Raw genomic sequence first — 18661 nt, 5'->3', positions numbered from 1 at the left:
GGAAATTGTACAATATATGATCGATTTTAAGCATTGTGCAATGGGTAATTTATCAAGCGCTAAACTGTGGTGTTTAATAGCCTATGTACTAGCTGCAGCCAATGTGCCTGACGTGACCAACAGTCAACAGTGCAGGTCCAAAAGGCGCGCGTAAAAGGCACGCGTCCATGCATCCCGACATGCGTGCGTAATGGTAATGAAAGATTATTTTGAACACATGAGAAAGTTAACGAACCAGCATAAAACTGACTGTTGTTCAAAGAAGTTGTAAAACAATGGCAGACTTAACTTCTGCACACTGTTTGTTCAGAGGCAGAGGGTGAAATGAACCGGGTGCGGGTGCCGTTTTACACAACGCGGGCGTTGAGTTTGGTGGTTCCAAGTGAAGCATGACATATTTTGTGTCTGATGCTTTATCCTATCCATCCAGAGAATAGGCCCAAGCTGCACGACTGAGTTGTTCCGTGCACGCTTATAACCTACTCTGTGTGGATGTATGTGCGTGCGCGTGCAAAATAAAAATAAAATAAAATGCACTGTCTTTATAGGCTATCTGCAAAGTGTAAATCACTTTTCCGTCTGGCACAGCACATTAAACAGCCGTGGCATGATGCCTTTTCTCTCAGCTCATCCATTCCCTTTCTTCTTATCAGCTCGTTCACTATTTCATTTCTTTCAAATGAGAATTCAGGGACCCCCAAATTCAAGTCCCGGTCTTCAAACAACAGAACTAGGTTTACTTTTCTTCCGTCAAAATGGTATCCCAGATTCAATTTTAGATAATACTGGATTTAGCAATGATGATTTTTGGTCTTTCGCAGACAATATTTAATATGCTGAAATGAGATCAGTTGTATCCCCCCAAACAATTTCTCAATATTGTGTCAAATCTGGCGTCGACACAAGCCAATACCAATATTAATGCATCTTTGAGGCAAACTGCATATAGCATGGAAACCACCCTCGTTCTCTTGTTCCTTATCATAATGATCATCAACAAAGACATCGTCACCCTCATCAATAGCGAATAAATTATTTTTTCTTCAGCCTCTCCTCGAGGGGACTCTAACTTCTTTTGATTTAGGAAATTAGTATGGCTAAATACAAAACGAGGTTCTCAATAGCTACTTATCAAACTTAATTTTACTAAAGATGATTTCAGGGTAACATGTTAATGACCCATGGCTTTTAATTAAAAGTGTCCTGTCCCCCCACTTTTTGTTTCATCTGTTTGATATTTTGGACTGAAGTGTTGTGGAGGGAAGAAAGGCGCCTGGTGCCCCCTCCTCATTGACTTTTATCACTAAATGAAGCATATAAATGACCTGAAAGCGCTGGCTGTCGTGCTAAATTAAATAAAATAAAGAACAATTATGCTCTCTTTTTCTCTGATCTTGAGCTGAAAGGAGTCCTGGAGAGATAAGGCAGATTGAATTCTCTCTGTTGTGCTCCAATAAAAACGTCAAGGGGAAGAGTTAAAGAGAGATTTAGGACGTCTATAATTTCAAATCATAATTTCCCCCCATTATATTTCTCAGATGCCACTTATTGTTGGGGTTATTTATTTCGGGGCGCTGAATAATCACAGTCAATTTGCGTGACTGAGTTGTATAATTACAGGTAGCCTATGGAGGGTGCATGCTACTCGGCAAAGCCTGAAACAATTTCAAAAAATGCAGACGAGACGTGAGAAAATATGAAAACAAAGTAGGCCTAACAGCGTTTAAAGATAGTAATTTATTAAGCACTGTCATATAAAGGTTATTTGCTTATATTGCGGAAAAATATAAGTCATGGTCCCATTTCTGCAAGCCTACTCCGAAAGTAATTATAATTGTCTAATTTCAAAGTTGAATAAGGATGCTTTAGGGGTTTGATGTAAAACTTCACATTCGGTTCAATGAAGTATCACCCTAATTTACAGCTCTAGATAAGGGCTAAGTCTGTCATAAAAATCTGAGCCTGCCCGTCTCCTCCCCCTCCCTCCCCAATATTGAATTGCACCTTGGGCAATAGTGCAGAATCTTAACTTCTCCCAGCATATGTTCCTGGCAGATAAGTAAACAATTTGGATGTGAAATGATTTTTTTTAATTAATACTACAGTATTCTAATATGCACCGCGGTCTGCAAATCCTATTCTCCATTATGGCGACAAAGACGAAAAAGTAAAGGGGTTGAACGAAACGCATGCATTTAATCCCCATTTTATAAAAACTTGTTTTTATTTGGTGAAAAATAGTAAGTCTAGCATAGGCCTTTCGTCTGGATTGAAAGCTGATTTTATTCAGTGTTGGCTATTGCTTCCATGGAGCTCACAAGTTTATACACGTTAACACGTGTGAATGAGTTGGTGTGTTGAGTTTTGGCTGCACACACACACGCGCACACACGCGCACACACACACACACACACACACACACACACACACACACACACACACACACACACACACACACACACACACACACACACACACACACACACAGACTTTCTCACACCGGTTAAACATATATGCGTGCTATACAATAATAGAAAACTAAATGACAGCCAGCGAGTTATGGCTATAGCCATAAAGCTTGAAACCATAGAATCATATTGTGCTCATTCGATAAGTGAAGCTATAATTAAGGAGAAGCCTCCCTCCTGAAGTCATTAAGCAGTCAAACAAGTCGGACGAGCGGAATCCCTCCAGGGAGGCCTCTCCTGAACTGTCAAACATCAAAGACCGCAGCCGGTTCAGTTCAGTGTCACAAAAACACCTTAACCATCACCTAATGCAGTGAACATGTCTGAAACCTGTTTCAAATGAAGGAAGCGCTGCCAAATGCAGAGGCAATTAAGCCTACTTAAAGAAAAGATCAGACTGCCGAAGTTTGACAGCTTGAAAAAGCCACACACGGAAGAAGAAAAAAAAAAAGAAACGATCGAGCAAATAAGAGTTGATTATCTGCTGCAGGGCGAGCCCGATTTTGTTATAGTCTTTTAAGTCAAAGGATGAAATCGAAACCTATAACCAGCATCGACTAGTCATTGTAGTCAACACTTACTTAATGGAGTTGGGGGTCAAGTTAGGCCAAACAGGTGAGATGTAATAATTTATTTGCAATTATATGTAGTTAAATAAATCTATTCGAAACTTTTAACAGGCAGATTCGTTTCATCTCAAATGCTGGCTTTGAGGGGGTCGATATTTGTGTTTCAAATCTTAGATAAAAAAGGGAGAAGGTGAAAGTAAAATGGCATTGTTTTAATATTTCCATAATATTGCATAACATTTTTTTAATTGTAGGTTCTATTTCTACCAATTGTAACGTCCCCCAAACACCTAATAATTCATTATCTTTGCCAATGCCAACTCATGTACGCAATAACCTAAGTTACAAATACAGAAAATTGATCTTGTTGAAGACAGATTGTCTTTATTCGAAATGTCTTTGCTCAGCAATTGAACAAAGAGCAGGAGGTATCAACCTTCTAGATACATTTTCCTTTCCATAACATGACAGCTTTTAAATGACCATCTTAGAAAATACACATTATAACTTCTTGAATTCAAATAGAAGTTATCCTCAAAACAAAAATTACTCGTGTGACTATTAGCACTGAACCACAGGAAAAATGCAAAATTAAACATTGGATGTTACTGATTTTTCTTTTGTCATCTTAAATAGACCGTCTAGTTTTATGTGCCAGTTTGATAAATATAAACAATATAACCCGTATATCCAATCTATAGGTCCTGATTTTGACCCTATCCATAACATCATAAAATTACGAGTGCCAAAATGTAGACTAATACTTAGGCCTATACAGGAAATAAGAGTGCTAATAGTAAATTGTGCAAGCCAAATTTCAAAATAAAAAAGAGTAGCCTATCAATAGTCAACACAAATCATCATATCAGCATTGAAATGTACACAATAAATAAAGTTAAAGGCCTCCCTTTTCTGGTTGCCATAAACGTTATAACATTTACATTTCTTACAGTTCACAGGGCATCGTCCTTCCAATTCCCAGCTTCACTGTTTCAGGTCAGGAACATGTGGTTGGATTTCTGGTAAAGTTTATTTTATTGTTTTTCTTTTTTGCCATAACAAGTCCAAGGCAGTCAATACTGTTCGCGACTTTTTTATTTTATTTATTGTGGGGCGCGCTGTCCATAATATATATACATGCATTTCAGTATTCAAGTTAATTATAAAGAGGATACAGTCTTGAGGGTTACATGGCAGCGGCATGTGCGGATGAATATGGGTCTATCCCAGTCTTGGTCATACCTGGAAAAAGTATGTAGGCCACCGGGGGCTGTAAACTTGACGTTGACCAAGCTGAGCAGTTACAGGGGACGACGTAGCCCGGGTTTGTGGGCGACGGGTGGGTGTGGGTGTGCTGACTGGGGCACCCAAGGGTGCCGAACGCGCCGTTCTGGTATCCCAAAGAGGACGCGTATGGCAAAGTGCTGGTGCTCAACGTGTGGGGCATCTCTGACATCTTCTGGATGGAGCTGAACTGACTCGGGTCGAGAAAGGAGTAGGGAGAGGACGTGGGCGGCAGAAACGCCCTGGCTTTCTCCGAGGAGCCCAACAGAGAGTCCGACATGGACAGTCCCTTCAGGTGGTCTGGGTCCCCGAGGTAAGGCAAAGGGAAAACGTATCTGTCCTTCTTCAGCAAGTTTTTGGGTTTGCGCCTAGGTCTGTACTTGTAGTCGGGGTGCTCCTTCATGTGCTGAGCCCGCAGCCTCTTGGCCTCGTCAATGTAAGGTCTCTTCTCAGACTCTGAGAGCAGCTTCCACTCTGCGCCCAGTCTTTTGCTGATCTCCGAATTGTGCATTTTGGGGTTCTCCTGTGCCATTTTCCTCCTCTGGCCCCGGGACCAAACCATGAACGCGTTCATGGGTCTCTTGATATGATCGACAGGCTTTGACATCTTTACAAAAAAAAATGCACTGTTATCCTCAATGTTAATAACGAGGAAAAAAGTTCTTATCTGAACGAAAGGAAACGATTCACCTGTTTAGATGCCAGATACCAGTCATGCCACTTCTGGGATGGTGATGAGTCTGGGAAGCAGCAAAATAAAATAGAAATAATAAATAAAAATCCAGTGGCCAATTCCCCCGCGGAGTTAAGACACTGATGTCCGTTTGCTCAAGTCCAGTTTCAACATTAACTCTCTTTCAGACCTGCAGTACTGCAAAACATGCAAGACGCTGCACACGCAGAAAAAAATCCACAAAGGTGAAAGCAATGTTCCGCAGTCAGTTTGTAGGACTCGTAAAAGTATTCAGTGTATATTTTTCTCACTCACTCGTTTGCTCTCTCTCTCTCCCTCGCTCTCTCTGAGGTTCGTCGTCTTGCAAAGCACCTGGCTGGCTTGGAAATGAGCGGAAGAGCGTGAATACGAGCCAAAAGCGGTGAAGTTCAAAGGCTGGGCTGGTTTGGTTTCTGCACGCAATCTGACATAATCTGCAGGGCGTTCACTCACCAACCTGAGCGCCCAATCAGCACGGAGACTGACTATTATAATACCTTCACGAAAAAAGATGTACATTACAACATAAACAAAGACCGGTTAGTAAAAAAATATAAAAATAAAAAATAAAACGGGAGGAGGAGGAGGGGGGGGTGGTTAATACTCATGCAGGATCCCTCCCCGAATCCATTTAATGTAATGAATTGCAACAAACACGGACCTTCAACCTCTTTTCTGGGTAAAAGCTGACTTCTATCCAGACAGAGATGACTATACTACAGATAAGTTGCAGTACACAGACATCATATTTGAGGTTTTGTTGCCAAAATACATATATCAATTAAATGATAGATATTTTTACAGTTTTTATTTGTGCCATTTTTTTTCTTCTCTTTTATTGAAGAGGTGAGTAATAATATAGTAATTGATCCCCGTAGGGAAATTCTCTTTCCTCTTGCCCCCCTCCAGGGAGGTCAGAGGTCGGGGTCAGATAAACAGCCCGCCTGGAGGCTATGGGTTCAGTGTCTTGCTCAAAGGCACTTCAGCAGGGTTTGAAGTCGTTAGTTGAAAAGTGGTTTACCTATATTGTGCAGGGGTTCAGGTGCTGCTATCAAATCTCCAATTCTAGGCTATACTTCATATTTCAGCAAATGGAACTTATTCTAAACATGTCGGTGCTATAGGCCACACTTAACTTCAATTAAACTAGACCCCCTTTAATTTACACCCCCATCCCCTCACATTCACACATTGAATCGCCTTGTTAAAACACCATATGCCGATAGTACTGTATATATGCCATGCCTTGCCAAAGGATCATATAGGATACAGTCCAACTGTCTCCAAAACATGCTGAACATTAACACATTTTTCAAACACCCCCCAAAAATGTTACATCAAGCAAAAACAGGCATTGTGAGCATAGCCACATAATAATTGTTGCATTAGCTCGCAGTGTGGATTTAAATAGGCACAGAGTGATCTTTTTAATATGCAAATGGGTTTGAATGAGGGCCACATTGCCTAATAACCCTCGGGCTAATGTGCGTGATATGTGAGTGATTCCTTCAGTTGTGATTATTAAACCAAATGCAGGCAGCGTGATTTCTGTAGCGCTGTCAAAACGGAGATACAACCATAATAGCCGACTAGTTAGTTACCACTGCTAAATAGATTTAGTCTTTGGCCTATATGGGATGTTACACACACACACACACACACACACACACACACACACACACACACACACACACACACACACACACACACACACACACAGCCCCTTGCAAATCTCCCCCCCCTCGGACTGTACAAACTTGAAATATATGGTCATTTTTGCTTTATATCACACTGATCCAATAATAGGCTATTCTCATAAAATGTGGCATAGCCTATATACAAAAAACACGTGGTTTGCCATGTTAAAAATAATAATAAAATAAAATGGTGATGCCAGCCAGCAATTTCTGTGCATTGATGGCAATTTACAGTGTGTTGATAATAAAACTATATAGTTTGTGCAAACAGGACAAAAAGAATATGCCACAAAAATGTATGTTCAAATGGAGTGTATTTCTCTAGTCCCATTTCAAGGCAATCTCTCCCGCTCTCATCTCTCTCTCCCTCCCCACACACGCATGCGTCTGGATGCACAACGCGATTGTCATCATATCTTTCCTTTTTCAAAACCTTAAAACTATCGTTAATTTGGTCAATTCCGGGAGTTATTCGTCCTCACCATAAGAACTGCAGCCAACAGCTGAGGACGCCCCCGAGTTCGTTTGCTATTTTCCATTGCGCCAACTCGATGCCAACAGAAAAGATCCTCAAATCCTCAAAATCGGCAGTCGATGTTCACCTGCAAGGTACCGCATGCATGTCTGGGCCATATTTCGGCGTATTTAGAAGTTTGAAATTGTTATCTTTCACTGTGCATGCAATTGGACATGTGGCGTATAGCACCGGCTTGGCTTCATTTTGAGATCAATGAATTAGATAACATGGAATTATTTGACGGGCTGCACCTCCTACTCACGAGGGAGAAGTCAGCTATGTTTCTTATTCAAACCCTGATTGTATAATAAATGCATGCCTGAACGTTCCCTCGACAATTTAACAGGATAATGAGAAATGCAATAGGTTTTGATTTGTCTAGGATTGCAATATTTCCATCGGCAGTTTCTCTTTGATTCCCCCTTCAAATACCCCTTAATACATTTGGCATTGCCTATTGTCTGAGAAGAAAAGGAAAATATTTTTGAAAATAATATAGGGGTTTTACGGTTTTATAGTCGCTTGCATGGGCTGTCGCGAAAACTTCGCTCTCTCTCTCTTGATTTGATTGTCAAAATACTGGCTTAAAATAATGAAAAATAAACTCAAATTATTCGAGAATATTTTAATATATTTTATGAATATATCTCTCACACACTCACACACACACACACACACACACACACACACACACACACACACACACACACACACACACACACACACACACACACACAACTAGGATTATTTTAGGACACATGTCCATCCATCTTCTCTTAAAATGTGAATGGAGAGCGCACTGACACACCGAGAGCCTATTAGCGAACTTGGGCTCCCGTGGAGAGCATTGAGGTAAGCTCCCCTACCGTAACTGTCCATGGTGCTGAAGCGGTAAGTGGCTTTCTTCACTGCAAACTTGCGTCCTCCCTCAAAACTCTCAAAAGCTAGGGTTGACATTTCAATGCATTTTATTGTATTTCCATCCTATTTAGTAATGGTCCTCTACTGTGTAAAAAATAAAAATATAAAATATAAATAGGGACCAAGAGAACCCATGCATGATTTGGTATAAAGTGTCTACAGCCACTTTCATAACTTTTTCAGTAGAATGTTTTTAAATTCTAATTTATCTTCACAGAGTGTGCAAGAAGCACTGGACATATCTGGAACTAAAAATATTAGCACAATAAATTAAAAACATAGAAAACAGAAACATTATATACTATTTTAATTATGTATTTATTTATTAGAAATATGCCCAGGAAGCTCCTGTCCCTCTACCGCTGGAATCAGTGGGATTGCAGTGTTACTGTGCCAGTGCTGCTCAGTCAGTATACTGACAGCTGGGAAATGTAGCATACATTACAGCACTGTATACCAGCTGCTGGAAATGGTTATCTGGAATCACACACACACACACACACACACACACACACACACACACACACACACACACAAACTTTACATACACATTAACCTAGGAGTAGCTGGATTGGGCCGATTTTCGGAAATATCACGATATTTGGGAAATATCACAATTTTGAATATTTACTTTCAGAGGCTCCAGCAGGCTCAGTTAAAGCCAGAGTGAAGTTTCTGGTATCATATGAAACTAGAAGACCTAAGGAATCCACTTGTACCAACAATGACATGCTAGTTTGTCAGGAAGGTAGCTAAATAACACTCCAAAGTTAGGCAACATTTTGGCGAGGGGAAAAACATTTTCAAAGGGGTCCTCCTTTTCACAGCCTATTGGCAGGTGTGTGTGTGGGTCCATTTTGAACCAGTTTTAGTAGCCTTATATTGTCATTTAGCCTTTCTGCTGCTATTGCATGGTTAAATCAGCAAATTTTATTTTATTGGGGGGGGGGGTCCCTGGGAAATTTGGTTTGATACGTAGTGGTACTTGGACGGAAAAGTTTGGGAACCCCTGTACAAATGTAATATGCCAGTGATTATCATCTATTTTTCTAGTCTACAAAAGAGACTTAAAATAGACTTTGACTCACTCACTCAAGTTCAAGTTAAACTTTATTGTCCCAGACAGGGAAATTCAGGTGATCAACTATAGGTGCAAAACATTAAAACACACAAACCATAAAAGACAAAAGCACATAAGAGTCTCAAATGCATATGCCACTATGGTGGTATGCCTGTCCAGTGTACATCACACTAACACTTACTTTCCCTCTGTCCCATGCACACTAGTAGAGAGAAATACATCACACTATGCAAGTGTTTGCCATAGCTCTAACTATTGCACATAAAAAGAACAAAAAAGAACAAAGAGCTATCAAAACTTATGTTTACTTTTCGTGCTGTCCTGCTCATTTAGCAGTCTAATTGCAGATGGAACAAAGGACTTGCTAAAGTGGGTGGTTCTGATTTTCCTTTAGCATCCTTCCTTTGGCCCAGTGACTAAGTTGAAACTTATTGTGTAAGGGGTGAGCAGGGTCACTGAGGAGGCGCTCGCCCAGAATGAGGTCTTTGCACAACTGGGCAGCAGACGTCTGATCACACCCAATGACCCTGCTCGCCATCTGAACCAGGCGCTGCCTTGGTTGCGCATGTTACCAAACGCACAGATCAGGCCAAAGGACAGGATGCTCCGGAGGACAGCCTTGTAAAATAGTTGCAGGATGTAACGGTCAACGTTAAACGATTTCGGTTTCCATAAGAAAAACGTTCGCTGGTGCAGTTTTTTAACTTTAGCAGTGGCACATTCACTTCAGCTGGTCATCCATTTCTATCCCTATATATTTGTAGGTCCTGACTCCTTCAATAGGTACCTTGTTAACAAAGGTGGGTGGGACTTCTCACTCACTCACTCACTCACTCACTCACTCACTACTGTGTTGCACACTTAACAAAACTTCAGCGAACCTCTCTGCATATTGCCTGACTTGCAAAGTTAAACACTGTTAACAGCTTCAAAAAACAATCTCTTCATGTCTGCTATGACTTCATATATTGAAATTCTGGGTGTTTATTCTGGTCAAGGCTTTGTAGGCAGTGTGTAGATGCAAAATCATTGTCAGTCAGCAGGCATAGGTGATTTTATTAGCACATTAAAACAAGGCTTTCTTGCACCCATATGGAAACAAGTATAAGTACTGTATCATTCAATAATGATAACAAAGTAAGAAATAATCAAAGCAGCAACAATGTGACTGACCTGCTGAGATGTATTGCCAACATGGGACATACTGTACTGTAGGCCTATAAAATAGAAAATCCTTCATCTTTGAGATCACGTAATTTCTCGATAATATTCTAGATAGAAATAAAACATTTAAAAAATGACCAAACTTAATCTGAGAACAGTGCTGGGAAGTAGACGGCAATATTGGATAATAGAGAACAGAAAAAATAGCAAAGGTTCAAGGCATCAGGTAATAATGAAAGGATAGGGGCAATACTTCAAAGAGCACGAGGTCCACATCACACAATTATACAATACAATTAGGATTAAAGGGGCAAACGGAGATAACAGCAGATAGGGATAAATTATCACAAAAGGAAAGATGTGACTCTCTCCTGACCTTCATTAAGGGGGAAAAAACTCATTTGGAGCTGGCCTTCCTTGCAGGGGGATTTGAGCCTTTCACATGAGACTGTGACTGCACCAGATAAGATTTGGAGAGTATAAAATGAGATTTTGCACTACTACTAAACAATAATATAATTGTTATTTCGATAGAACTGGTTGCATGGCAGTCCGACCAGGATGCATTCCAGTATAACAGCAAGGGGTTCTTCATAATAAAATGACAGACATTTCCACACTATATGCATACATTCAGTTTCAACATTATTTGAATATAAAAAGACAATTGGCAACATATGAAACTAAACATGGATTCTGATACTAAGCAAGCAATCTTACACCCAAGTGTAAGCGCAAGTGCAAATCTTTGCTAGTTTCTAGCACTCAAAAATCTTTGTCTTTTAATTACCACTGGGTCACTGAAACACATCCTTTGATGGTGATCCAGTGGTAATCGATTGATCGATCGATCGATCTATCTATCTATATCAAATTGAGTATGCTCTGTTTGTTTGTTTCAAGTTCTGTGTTCAGCCCCAGCTATGCCGTTTTACAGGCTGAAAACCTTCAGGGTGTGTAAAGGGCACCCGTGTGGGTGACCTGACGGAGCCAAATGTTTAAATTAGGATAATTAGCTATGTGATGTGATGTCATCAGTGATGATGTCATCAGTGATGATGTCAAAAGTGATGCCATAAGGGACACACACACACACACACAAGGAGGCATTGGTGACAAGACTGATCTGTGATGTCATAGGGGGGCACACACACACACACACACACACACACACACACACACACACACACACAGACTGATGATGTCATCAGTGATATCATAATGGGGCACACACACACACACACACACACACACACACAAGGAGGCATTGTGGCATCACTGATGCAATAACATTACATTTTAGTGAGCAACACACACACACACACACACACACACCCGAGCGCCAATAGGGCAGGCGAGGCAACGCAGCAGCCGAGCTACGGGCGAGGCCGCGCAGCGGCCGAGAATAGGCATCGAGCGCGCCTAGTTATCATTATATACCTTCATGTATAAAATTGAGTACGTGGGCTCTGTCCACTGTGTTTGTTTCAAGTTCTGTGTTCTGCCACAGCTATGCTGCTTTACGTGCGATCGGGCTGAAACTTTCAGGGGGTGTAAAGGGCACCCGACCTGATGGAGCTGGATTTTTTTTAAATTAGGACAGATTAATTGCCCTAATTGTGCCCTGAGGCTGAGGCTATAGTTCAGTGATGATGTCATCAGTGATGTCATCTGTGATGATGTCATCAGTGATGTCATCTGTGATGATGTCATCAGTGATGTCTTCAGTCTGAGGCTATATAAGCGATGAGAGTATAGACACTGTGGAGCACGTCATCATTCAGAAACCACGCCCAAAACGTGGGGAAACAAAAACTCGCCCCCCCCAATCCTGGCGTTCACTTATGTCACGTGCATGGTCGCGTGTTGCACACAAAGATCATATATACAGAAGGTGAACAATCCAACTTACTTCTTTGACAGCTAGATCCACATTTTTCTTCTCACCAATTCTCAATGGCTTCCTTGTTTTGCTCGGGAGTACAAAAGAACTTTAATGGGTGATGTTTTACATTTGCTGTCTGCGCAGCCCGCCACACAACAGCTTTTAGCTATGGTTAATTCAAGGAAAATGACGCTGGGAGTGAATGGAGCGCTTTTCCTCGTAATGGGTGTGGCCTATTTCATGCAGTGTAGCGTGTAGGTAGAATCGGGGAGGAACCAGACGGAGACGATGACTTCCGCCCCTGTGCTGTGCGGGTGACCTAACGGAGGTGGATTTTTTAATTAGGTGATTGCCCTAATTGTCATCAGTGATGTCATCCGTGATGATGCATCAGTGATGTCATAGAGCAGGCGAGGCCACGACGCGCAGTGGTCATCAGTGATAAGAGCAAGTGAGTCCGCACAGCGGAGGAGCTGCAGGGCGGGCGAGGGAGCAAGTGAGCCCGCACAGCGGTCGAGCTGCGTATGCGAGCTGCAGCTAGTTAAAAGAAAAAAGGGGAGATTTTGAGTGCTAGAAACTAGAAAAGATTTGCCCTTGCACTTGGGCGTAAGATATGGCCCAATGAGTTTGTTGACTGTTTCCATGGCAACCAAGTATGTGCTGTGTGGCTTCCCATTTTGACTCGTAATCAGGAAGTACTATTTCATACCAAATCCGTTTATGTAAGGGATAGTAGTACCTAACAAGGTGTATGATAGGGGTGTATGGGTAGTGTAGAGGTAAAAGCGCTCGTCGCCCACCACCAAGACCCGGGTTCAATTCCCGGTAGCGGTATTTCCGGCTTGGTCAGACATTCCTACAGACACAATTGGCCATGTTTGCAAATGGGGAGCCAGTGGGGTATGAGTCCTGGTCGCTGCACTAGTGCCTCCTCTGGTCAGTTGGGGTGCCTGTTCAGGGGGGAGGGGAACTGGGGAGAATAGCGTGATCCTCCCACGCACTATGTCCTGCCAGTGAAACTCCTCGCTGCAGGTGAAAATAAGTGGCTGGCAACTGCACATGTATCGGAGGAAGCATGTGCTAGTGCGGCTCTCCCCAGATCGGCAGAGGAGGTGGAGCAACAAGCAGGGCAGCAGGGGAATTGGACAAGTACAATTGAAGAAAAAAAGCTGTGAAAAAAGGATTAATTATTTCAATAGAGACACTGCATGAAATAGGCCACGCCCATCATGGGGGAAAGCTCTCCATTCATCTCCACACACCAGCGTCATTTTCCTTGAATTAAACATAGCTAAAAGCTGTTGTATGATGGGCTGTGCAGACAACAAATGTAAAAAAAAATTGCCAATTAAAGTTTTTTTGTACTCCCGAGCAAAACAAGGAAGCCATTGAGAATTGGCGAGAAGAAAAATGTGGATCTAGCTGTCAAGGAAGTAAGTTGGAGTGTTCATCTTCCGTATATATGATCTTTGTGTGCACGTGCACGTGACATAAGAGAACGCCAGGATTGGGGGGGAGTTTTTGTTTTCTCCTGTTTTGGCCGTGGTTTCTGAATGATGATGCGCTCCGCAGTGTCTCTATAGTCATTGCTGAGGCAATGAACCAACCAATACAAAGTTGTTGCTCTAGTCTGCAGGGCCACATGATAACATGCGCTCTCCAGCCACAATACTCTGCCAGCATTTCCAAACTCAATAAATTCTGTATCCACAAACTAAACTATCTTAGAGGTGCAACAGAGGTGGAGAAGCTTGATAAAGCTTGATAAAGTCCCTCCTCTGACAGCAATATGTTTGCTCTTGATCTGATGCCGTTTGTATGGTTGTCTTTCATGGTGGCAGGCACAGGACTCACTCACAAGGTGATTATCAAAGCCAAGAATGGCAAGTCGATACAAATGTTTTGTGACAAATGTTGTTTTCAAGTTGGAGGGAGCAAACTTCTCAGTAACACCAGGACATATCCTTACAGGACACGGGGCTGTGTGCGAGATGTTACGCAATCAATTGAGACACACAGGTTTTGATTTTAACAGCTGATTCAATCAGCTACACTCAAGTGCTGTTTGGATGTGACAAATTAATTCTTCACGCAATGAATATTGGGGCCTCTCATTTGTCCTTGATGGCCAAGTAACCTATAAAATTAGCAAGTAAAACTTCTGTGATCTTCATTTGTCCTCTGTCGTTCCATTCTTTTGTTTTGAAATCATACTTCAGCTGGGAAATATTACGTCAAAGGGACCCACCCTGAGGGGAAGCTAGAGGCCTTGTTAGCATCAATGACACTATTGTCTGTAGATCCTGATCAGATGGAGAGCTGAGCTCAACAGCTGGGGTCGCTGTTGCGAAGTGTGTGTTTAGTTTAGGGCGTCTGTGTTATTGGAGTTTTAGAACTCTGTCATATTCACTCAACTGGTAGGAAATCCATCCTTTCTTAAATCATTCCATCATCTATCATGCTAGCAAGCATACCGCTTTCAGACAGACACAGTTCTGGTTCGGGCTCTGGCTCCGTTCTGGAGTCTCAGAACCTTGGTGCTTTCTGGCAAACCAGCCCGTGTTCACACCAGTTTAAGCGGAACCAAAGTGGGAGGACATTATTCGGTAGTCCTTCTTCAGTTTTTTAAGTTTATTAATTATTTGGTCTGGCATTCGAGTGAACCCAGCCTTGGCCATCTCTTCCGCAAGTTCGGCATACGACTTGTTCGTTCTTGTACTGCTTTCTAGCTTTTCTTGAGATTCGGTAGATGCCCAAATTGCCACTAAACATTTGGTTTCCTCAGGAGACCACTGCAAATTATTTTTCTCCATGTTGTCACTGCCTTCTTCTCCTTCCTGCTCGTTTTCACAGCCTAGAATGTCACGGTTCCCAAGGAAAAACCAACTATTTTTTGGTTCCACTGAGAACCAACTTTTCAGGTTCCGAACCAATTAATTTTTCGGTCTGAACGCGCCGGCCGGTTCAAATTTGGGTTCGGGAACCGGAACCGGCACGGAGCCCTGCCGGTGTGAAAGCCCTAGCACAGGACTTGCATTTTTGCACTTGCATACTAAACTCATGCCAACTCATCAGGCGTGTAGCCACGGGTGTGCTAGGGTGTGCCAATGCCACCCAGACAGGCCGCTGGCACACCCAAAAAAAATGGGGTAAAAAAGGTTTTTTGTTTTGTCTGCAAAACACATCAACGCTGTCATGCACTGTGTCCAACTTATCCTATGTGCGAATAGAAATCACGCTCCGCTGACCTATGTGCCCCGGAGCATCATGGGAATAGTTAAGCTGTCGTCCACGTAAAGTAAACATGCACGCACAGCTGTAGCAGCAGCAGCAGCCCAAATCAAGAAGACATGAAACAAAGCTCGCTTTTAAGCTTTTTCGGCAAAGGCAAGAAACGTTGCTTTGACGACGAGGAAGAAGATGACTCGTTGTCACCCTCCCCCTCAACAAGTGCGGATTGTAGTGCACCCTTCCCGCACCTGTATTGGTGGTGTACAGTGGAGAAGAGAGACGATTATGAAGAAGATGATGCAGCCGAAACAATGACGTTAACAGCGGGGAACGCAGCCAACAACACACTGGAGGTTTGTGCAGAGCCAGAGGACACTGAGAACGCTACAGATCTCTCTGCAGTAGACGAACCTTCATGCCAACCAAATTTGCGTTTTTTCCCGACTAGAACACTCATTGGAAAAAGTAGGTGAGACTTTTTTGAGATACTAAACAAAGTGGTTTTACATGTTGCCAAAAAATACAATTTAATTGACTGCTTCTACCTGCTAATAATGAGTGTGAAAAGGAGCAAACAACACACAAATATTCCTCTAAATCTGGTTTGAAAAGACCCAATTTTTTTTGGGCGGCGGTCGCCAATGGTCCGCCCCCTGGCATACCCTGGCTTTCTGTGGCACACCCAATGAGCCAAGTCTGGCTACGCTACTGCAACTCATGCCACGTCATCAACATCATCAGTGGGTATGACATCACTTGATGATTGTGGCACATGGCATGACATCATCACTGGTTATGACATTATCCTTAACGTCGCTCAGTGTTTACCAGCTGACCCTTGCCCCGCTGTCTGCTGACCTCGTCTCTGTCAGGGATTGGCTGTTTAGAGCATAGCCCTCAGGCAGATTAGAGCCATCGAACTTCTCCGCCTACTCACAGTGTGGCTGTCACCACTTTGACAGTGGTGTCCATTAAATAGAGGGCTCTCTTGGAGACTTCTCTGCTGGTCTTATACCGCGTTCAAGACAACTCGGGACGCCGGAAGTTTCAACTCGGAACATATTTGCGTTCACGCTGCACTTCCCGCTCGGGGGGAAAAACCAAACAGGCTAGCAACCTGTGTTCAATTAGCATTGTAACCAAACATGCTGAATGCTGAATTTCACATATTGGTCTAATCAGAGCGGAACATAGATGACACAAACACATTAACGTTAACATTACATAATTAAGACATACGATTTTGTGTTAAAACGTCAACAAACGTCTTTTATAATAATTCTGTGCTTACCATTAACGATAAAAGTCGCCATTTTGATGTGGCTATGACGTCAACTCGGACAAAGAGGAGCTCTGAATGATACCGGAATTTCCGATCTGTAATTCCGACCTGAACGATGAGTTGAGTTCCCTCCTCCTTACCTCCCCTGATATGTGAAGCGCTTTGAGTGTCTTGAAAGGCGCTATATAAATCCAATCAATTATTATTATTATGAACGACCATTCAATTCACTTTTTACAGGTCGGAACGCATTTTTTCCGGCGTTCCGAGTTGTCTCGAACGTGGTATTAGTGGTGGTGATACGGGAAACCTCCTCCAATCACATCAATGATGGCATCCTTCTATCTGTTCTCCAGCTCAGCGATAGGCATGAAGCTGCCTGCTGACATTATCTCTGTCAGGGATTGGCTGTTTAGAGCATAGCCCTCCTGGTCATAGCAGGCCCAGAGTTGAAAGGGCTCATGTGTGTCTGGGTTGACCATGACTGTTGAGCAAAGCAGAGAGAGATTTGCCCTCAAAATCATGGTGACCACAGGCAGATTAGCCAATTGTGATGTCATCAGTGACTGATGTCATCAGTGATGATGTCATCATTGATGTCACTAAAGCAATTGTGAGCATGAGAGAGAACTCCACAAAGAGGTTGAGTCAATACGGTTCTCATTCCCAAGTAGTCAAATACTGATGCTTTGGGTTGGTGTTCCGGACCGGATCACTAACCTAAAGTGTCAGTATTTGACTACTTGGGAATGAGAAACCGTGTTGACTCAACCCTGCCTCCAGAATCGCTTACAGCACCTTAAAGTCACTTTGTGGCATTTACTGGATAAGTGAATCTTGGTGGTCGACTACTCTGGAATCTATAAGGACCTTCATACTGAAAGTCAAGAAAAAAACTGAGCAAAATATAGCTGTATCTCTGTGACAGACCAGGTGTTTGAAATAGGAAATGTTTGATCATCATCAAACAGCAACCAGGGAGACACACCATGCTACATACACACAAGTATATCCTGCTGCTGCGGATGGAGCCTATGCCTGTACGATTTGAAAATGAATGATGGCACGTGATTATGATTCATTTTGACACTATGACTAATTGTCTTTTTATCCAACCTTTTTTTGTATCTACCCATAGGGTCTACTTGTGCTTTGTGTCTGGGACAGACATGGTTCAGAGGGCCAGTGAGTCAGGTAAATTCAGTTAAAATCCAACTAAAATTGAAAACCGATACTCAGTGCTGCTCTGGATCTTCCAAAAAAATTATGCATATCCATCAACTGGCTCCTAATCCTATTATTTTTTCTTTTTTGAACAGATTTAGTGCATACTGCAGTACTCACTGAGAGGAAGCGGGAAAACCTTTGTGGACAAACAGCTGCTGCTAAATGCTGAGCCGGAGTGTAGGTACAGTAGAAAGAAAAACAACAAAATTCGAAAGGAAAATGATGAAAGTGAGACAATTAATGAATGAGAAAGCTTTTGAAGACAGATAAATTGATGGAGAAGGGGGAAAAGAATTGAATAATACAAATTGGTATCAACGGATGATTAATTAGTTCTGTTGAAAGATCTGTTGTAGTATTGTGAGATACTGTATAAGTTTCCATTTCCTTTCCACTTCTACTGTAGATCTCAATAGACCGGTAGTTCAAAAGACAGTTCTATTTTGAGTCGAGTTCCCAGTGGACATTTTTTCAGAATGTCTCTGTAAAACACTGGGCTTTGAGAGTGTTCATTTTTTAATGTACCGTTTAGAAATGGAAGATAAAAACCGGAGGCGGAACTCGCCATCTTTGGCTGCTCGGAGTCCTCTTTGCTCCTCCCAATGGCCGTGCAGCAATCTTTG

General features: G+C 42.3%; 1 protein-coding gene across 1 annotated transcript; it reads right to left on the bottom strand.

The window, feature by feature from the left end:
• Positions 1 to 3283: 3283 nt before the first annotated feature.
• sox14 (SRY-box transcription factor 14) lies at positions 3284 to 5335 on the bottom strand. Its single transcript, XM_083647128.1, has one exon. It carries the CDS (start codon positions 4926 to 4928, stop codon positions 4224 to 4226), a length of 705 nt encoding a protein of 234 aa, XP_083503254.1. The 5' UTR covers positions 4929 to 5335; the 3' UTR covers positions 3284 to 4223.
• Between the last annotated feature and the right edge of the window lie 13326 nt (positions 5336 to 18661).

This window comes from Poromitra crassiceps (genome assembly GCF_964638095.1).
Source record: "Poromitra crassiceps genome assembly, chromosome: 12".
Lineage (NCBI taxonomy): Eukaryota > Metazoa > Chordata > Actinopteri > Beryciformes > Melamphaidae > Poromitra > Poromitra crassiceps.
This window is presented reverse-complemented; position numbering and strand designations above follow the sequence as displayed.